Genomic DNA, 6,691 nt, shown 5'->3' with positions numbered 1-6,691 from the left:
ACAAACAACAAAAAGAAATACATAATTACTCTCCTATGCTACCTATGAACATAGTGATGCTATTGTTAGCTTATTACAGTATATTTATCTATGGACACCAAGGCTGGCCCAGCCTATATGCAGACTATGCAGCTGCTTTGGGCCACCACTAGGGCACCCCCAATCTGGCAACCTCATTTTATACGTTGTTAATAGAGCATCGTGAATAATGTGGCGCGTATTGCCGTTTATGCAAACATCCATTTTCTTGTCATTACAATCTGGCAACCTGGGGAGTGACGTTGAACCTGCTTTGCGATGATTGGTGCTCAAACTTGTTTGGAAAATAGATGCACGAATATGTCGAAGAGAATTTATCCTTCTGGAGCAGAGAAACGAAAGAAGAAGAAAATTGGAGAAGAAAAGAAACAACAGTATCAAGGTAATAGAGCACGTTGTTGATGTTGCTGTTGTTGTTGTTGTTGTGCAAGACACTCCGACTTGAACGTTGTTGTCAGCTGAGCTTGTCAATATGTCGTACTGGTAATTGCCATTAGCCGCAGGGCAAAGGCCCGGAGAGAATCAAGTAAAGCCGAGCAAGTTGTGACCTGTCGGCAACGGCAAATGTACAGCTTCCTCTGATTGTAGTTAAACGAAATATTGGCATAATTACTTGGACTATACTACATGTCAGCTAAACTAGAATGCCTATTACCCGGGTTAGTTGTTAGACGGCTAATGTAGGCGGGTAATGTTACCTGCCGCCTACGCACCGCCTAATATGGACTGCTGTCAACGTACAACATTCGGATACTCAGCAAGGGACGTCATGCCGTCGCTGTTTTTAGTGCGGCGTGACAGCATCGTAAACAATGGAGGCAGACGATCACGATGTGGCATTCCTGCTCTTTTCTTTTCCACACATTTTTCTTGAACCGTCAAACTACGTCTCAATAATATGGTTCAATTCAGTGCCTGTTTGGGGTCCTCTCATCACGGATGAGGTGGAGATGAGCATTTTTTACAGAGCTTGTCTCCCGAGTTGTCTCCGATCAGCCAGCCAGCCAGGGGCTGGCTCCTCCCAACTCAATGCCGACCGAACATGAGTACTGTATATAAAAATGCGTACAGGAAAATTAAACCCTGAAAAGTGGCCTGCGTGGTACCCCCAATCAAAGAGGCGCGCGATCATTTTTTCCCCCAGACATTTCTGCCTGTCAAAACTGTTGCCACTTCCAGGATCGCCAGTTTGCCACTTCCAGGATCGCCACTTTTATGTACAAGCAGTCCAGTCCTGGTTGCTGCTTCCAGGAAATATACTCAGCGCCACACCATATGCTTCTATTTGTTATTTTCCAAGTGGTGAGAGCGCAACTGAGCATCAGTTCTAACATCCCAAGTAATGATGTTGTTTTATAAAGATTTATTTCAATCACAACACAGCGCCTGCACGTAAAAGCAAAGCGTGCTCTCCCTTCCACTCTTGCTCCTATGTGATGCGTTTAATTGCGATCACGAAAAAAACAGTGATCACAAAATAATGACAGAAGGAGTAGTAATTTCGAAATTTTCCGTGGGCTAGGAATGAGTTTCCGTTTCAGAGATAAGCCGCGTGAGCGATGACGTAACACATGAGGCTTCTCCTTTTAACGCATGCGTAGCTTGCGCAAATGCAGGCGTACCTCGCAGAAGCGGGGAGGCTCTTAAACGCACCTTAAATGAAGTGTGGACAGGTATAAAAATAGTCGGCAAAATACCCTGGAGAAAATGATCTGTCCTAGTGTTGACGTAGGTCATTTCATTTATATCGGACATTTTTATTAAATAGTATGCCATATATCAGCCTACGGTTAATCTACTTAATTAGTTGTGCACTCCCCACAGCACACGTTTTTGTTGACGAGGCTGACTGACTTTTATTTTTAACATTTGAGCCTATTCGAAGAGCCGAAATACTTTCTGAGATGATACTTAGAATCTTCTAGAACCACTAATGAATCTTTTCTTCAGGCCCACCCTTGTGAAATTTGCACTTTCTTCCAATGTTCATGTTGGTTACTTGTGGATAATCCAGAAACTTTTTTATTTGTGTTGGTCTTACCAGATGTGTAGCCTGGCAAGCCAGTCTGGCTTTCGGCATGTTCAAATTACATGGCAAGTCAGTCTGGTCTTATATGGTTTGAGCTGGATTTCAGAATCGATGCTGAAGGTGGGGCTCACAAGCAAAGACTGATTTTGAAAGAATCAATCACAGAAACACAGATGTGACGTAAGCAAAATGCAATTCACGCTGTTGGCTGTAGTCAGTTTGTAGTTCTACATAATTCATGGCATGCAGTCACAATAACTGACAATTTTGTGTGAAAAATCCAAGAGTACATGGTGTAATGTCGTGTACAGTAGTGGTCCTCAACCTTTTTCTCACCACGGACCATTGAAGCGTTACAATTTTTCTCGCGGACCAGCGGGATGCGGAAGACAGGTTGGGGGCATACGACGGCAAAAGACAGTCCTCGCCGCAGCTAGGAAGTGAAATCCCAAGTACATTTATTTTACATCCGTACGAGTAAGCCCTGATTTTTATCATTGCAAGCAAGGGGGCAAAATAGTTTTGGCAAGAACATGGTGCAAAAGCAAATTTTCGAGCATCCCACAGCTCAGTAAACGGCCGCTCCCACATACAAAATGAATGGGTTTCCGTGCTGCAATATGGGCACTGATGTTGGATCAGTGGAGTTCTGCACATAGTTTTTCGATGCCTCCCAAGAGTCCGTTATCACACACCAAGCGCCATTGTCATTTCTACGAGAAGAAGAGTTTCTGAAATGTACTCCCAGTGTTCCGCCATATTTGTTGCTTGAAAAGCGCATGTGCATTGAGTGTGTAGGTGCAGCAGTGTTGACAGATTAGACAGGTTCCTGCTGGAATAGACGTTTTATATTTACGATGTGACTGGACTGGAGACTGCTGCGCTGCTGGATCTTGATACCTATACTTGAGTGTTAATGGTGTACTCATGATTTAAAATAGAAATATTATTTCTCTTGCGGACTGGTGCCAAGTGGCTTAGTGACCGGTCCGCGGACCGATAGTTGGGGACCACTGTTGTACAGGGCGAAAGTCAGGCACGCTTGCCAGGATAGTTAATAAAAGAATGAGTGGTTATTTATGTGGTCTACCAAGCACCCTACACAAAGCCCACCTGTCACCCGAAAAAAGGGAAATGCATTAAGGAGAAAAAAAAAAAGTATCCAGATAACGTGTATTTTTGTCTGGCACGTTGTTCCTGAAAACTCAATAGTGTTCAGGTTGGAGTTCAACCTTTTTTTCATGCCAAATAAAAACCTGCGATCATTAAGCTCAATGAAGTAATCAATCGATGTTCAAATTAATTTTGATGTTTCAATTTATAACAGAAGATTATGTACTGTCAAACCCAACATCTATACATGTGCCCTTTCACCTTATTTGCAGGTGATTTGTCAACATTTTGTTCTGTCGCCTCTGGGAGCAGTGGTCTGGCCTCTTTGCAGGTGTAGCCTTCCTGCTACAAAGAAAGGCTGATGGGCTCCCCAAGGCAAAAACATGGTAACTGCACACCCTTGTTCATCTCTAGGACAACAGGAAACTACATTTTACATGGGTGGAGACCTGCAAAGGAGTGCATGGTTTCAGGCAGGACATCTGTTGCTCATGCCCCCTCCTCCAAGCTGGTTCTCTTGGTAAGGCTTTTGAATGGAGGCAGTGACCTGGCAGTCTTGACTGTGTGTGGGAAAATCCCACAGCCAAAGAGTTGGTGCATTCACATGCTAATTGTGTTTGTATAAATAGGAGGGACATAGCGTGCCGAGGGCCCTAGAGACACTAGAAGGGAGACTTCTAGCATCATGACGGCTTCATCTATGGCGCACACTGGAGGAAAGCACCACAGTGCAAAAGAGGAGAGGAAGGTAATGTACAATTGGATATCCTATTGACCATTTTAGTATTTTGTGCTTTTCTTTGGCCACACAACTTTAATTGAGTTGTATATTTCCTTTCCCTGAACATAACAGATTCGGAAGCCTCTAATTGAAAGGAAACGCCGAGAGCGGATAAACAATTGTTTGGATCAGTTGAAAGAGACCGTGATCTGCGCCTTCAGACTTGATGTGAATTTTCCACGTTTCAACTCTCTATCACAAAGGCTGAAGCGAGATTAAATTAATTAAAGCAAGCCTATTTTCTCTCTACAGCAATCCAAACTGGAAAAAGCTGACATACTTGAGATGACAGTGAAACATTTGCAAAATATCCAGATGAATAAACTCAATGGTAAGAATAGATTATGATGGAATGTGTTTGCTGAAGTGCATGTCTTACAGTAGAATATTTGGGGAAATGTTGTAATTTGTATTATAATTGATAGACAGTAGAGATGAATTGTTGTTTTCATGCTGGAACTCAACATTTTATGCAATACACAGAAAACTTCCCCAAAAACACGTTTTGTAGTCACCACTAGGGAGCACTAAGACATTCGTTAACCAGCCGTCCTCTCTTCCAGACCCTCTGGAGGCCCAGCAGAAATACAGCAAAGGGTACCTCCAGTGCATGCATGAAGTACACAATACACTCCTCACCTGTGATTGGATGGATAAAACTCTTGGTTCCCGCCTGCTCAACCACCTCCTCAGATCCTTACCAAGATCTTCTGAAGAGCCCATCCAACAGCCAGTAACTAGAAATGATGTCCCGACTCCGGTCAGTCAAGGCGGCATACCTCCAAGCACATCAACCAGAAGAGACACGAGGGAACATCCCACCTACCATGAGTCTGCAGTCAGCAGACGTCAAGAGAGAGCTGCACTCCATGACTCCCACTTTAGGATGCTGGAGATGTGGCGGCCTTGGTGATCCTCACAATTTAATCCACATGTTGTTCGGCCAACTTCTGTTATGTATCTTATAGATATGCTGCTCAGAAGGAAAACGTGGGGCAGTTTTGTTCCAGTCAATATTGTTTTAGACATGCTATAATAATTCTATAAGTACCCTTGCTCAGTACTTCCCTTCTGAAGTTGATTTCTTGTAGCCTGCATTGTAGAAGGCCCCTATTAATCTTTCAAGTATTTATTGTATTAACATACTATTTATTTGTTATTTTAATGTATCACTTTCATTCTTTCACTTTCTTGGTATTGCCTAGATCTTTTTTATTATCTTTTGGGTGTATTAATATGAGTGATAATAAAATATATTATTTACTGAGGTTCTTCTGACTGTTTTTGCTCAACTGTATACCGTAATTTTCGGACCATGAACCGCTACTTTTTTCCTTCATTTTGAATCCTGCGGCTTATAGTCCAGTGCGGCTTATTTGCTGATTTATTTGGGTTCATAGGTAACACTTTATTCAACAGGCTCGTCTTAAGACCGTCATAATTGTGACATGACTCTGTCATGGTCCCATGTGAATGCTTATGACATGTCATTAAGTGTCCATCATCCGGTAAATTATGTCAGTAACTCCATTCATGTCCAGCTCGGATCTTTTACATCCATTCCAAAGTGAGCTAATTTGCCAGATAACACCAAATGTCATCTGTTATAAGCATTCATTAATGTTCATGACAGTGTCATGTCATAATTATGATTGTCTATTGACATCTTATGGCGAACCTGACAAATAAAGTGTTACCAAATACCATAACTAGCAATTAATGAAACAAATGGAACAGTAACTGAAGAAATAATTAGCACAGAACATGAGTTTTGATTGTTATTTACATCTGTAGAGCTGCAATGCATTTTAGGAGGCATGTTGTTTGACAACAGTGTTGACAGCAGGTGGCAGCAGAGGTTGACTGTCTTCCCAAGGGAGCAGTGATGGCCAAATGAAGCTTCATGAAGCTTTGAACCATTTGACTGCAAAGCTTCATGGTGGTTCATTTGGTCTTATGACAGTCGTATGAGGCCGCAGTCAAATAAAGTGTTACCAGTTAATATTGTTTGGTATATATATCCCATAATACAGTGAAGACAGCTGCGGCTTATAGTCCAGCGCATCTTATCTATGAACAAATGTCGTTTTCGTGTCAAATTTGGTGGGTGGCGGCTTATAGTTAGGTGTGTATTATAGTGCCAAAATTACAGTAAAGGAATGTTTTTATTATGGGTTTTCTGTAATAGAGTCGGCTGCAGTACAGTCAATGATAAGAAACGGGGGATTAATGTTTGTGTATACATCAACAACATTTGATATGTTTGTTACAATGTTATATTAGGGTTCCACAACAACTTTTAAACAATATGTTGATATACAACATTGTACTTAACTCAGCCGATGCAGCTGGGTGCTTTAACAGTGTGTAAGGAGTCATGAAATATGGAGACTATGAAAATGTTTTGGGTCGGTAATGTAGGGTGTAGTGTCAGAAAACTGTGTCTGTGTCAGAGGTCATGGGTGTTCCAACAGGACAATGACCCCAAACATACCTGAAATAGCACCAAGAAATGGTTGGAGACAAAGCGCTGGAAAATTCTAAGGTGGCCATCGATGAGTCCGCATCAAAATCATATCGAACACAATGGAGAGATCTCAAAATTGCTGTTGCAAGAAGGCACCCGTCAGATCTGAGTGACCTGGAACAGTTCACAAAAGAAGAGTTGTCCAAAATTCCGTCTGAGAGGTGCACCAAACTTGCTGATGGTTAGAGGAAAGCGATTGCTT

The 6,691-nt window shown here is 42.2% G+C and overlaps 1 protein-coding gene across 1 annotated transcript; it reads left to right on the top strand.

The window, feature by feature from the left end:
- Nucleotides 1–3,564: 3,564 nt before the first annotated feature.
- Nucleotides 3,565–5,230, top strand: her8.2 (hairy-related 8.2). Its single transcript, XM_057839622.1, has 5 exons — nt 3,565–3,701; nt 3,811–3,929; nt 4,035–4,130; nt 4,215–4,293; nt 4,526–5,230. The coding sequence occupies exons 2-5, from the start codon at nt 3,867–3,869 to the stop codon at nt 4,873–4,875; spliced, it is 588 nt and encodes a 195-aa protein (XP_057695605.1). The 5' UTR covers nt 3,565–3,701; nt 3,811–3,866; the 3' UTR covers nt 4,876–5,230.
- The last annotated feature ends 1,461 nt before the right edge of the window (nt 5,231–6,691 follow it).

Source organism: Corythoichthys intestinalis, chromosome 6 (genome assembly GCF_030265065.1).
Source record: "Corythoichthys intestinalis isolate RoL2023-P3 chromosome 6, ASM3026506v1, whole genome shotgun sequence".
NCBI lineage: Eukaryota > Metazoa > Chordata > Actinopteri > Syngnathiformes > Syngnathidae > Corythoichthys > Corythoichthys intestinalis.
This window is presented reverse-complemented; position numbering and strand designations above follow the sequence as displayed.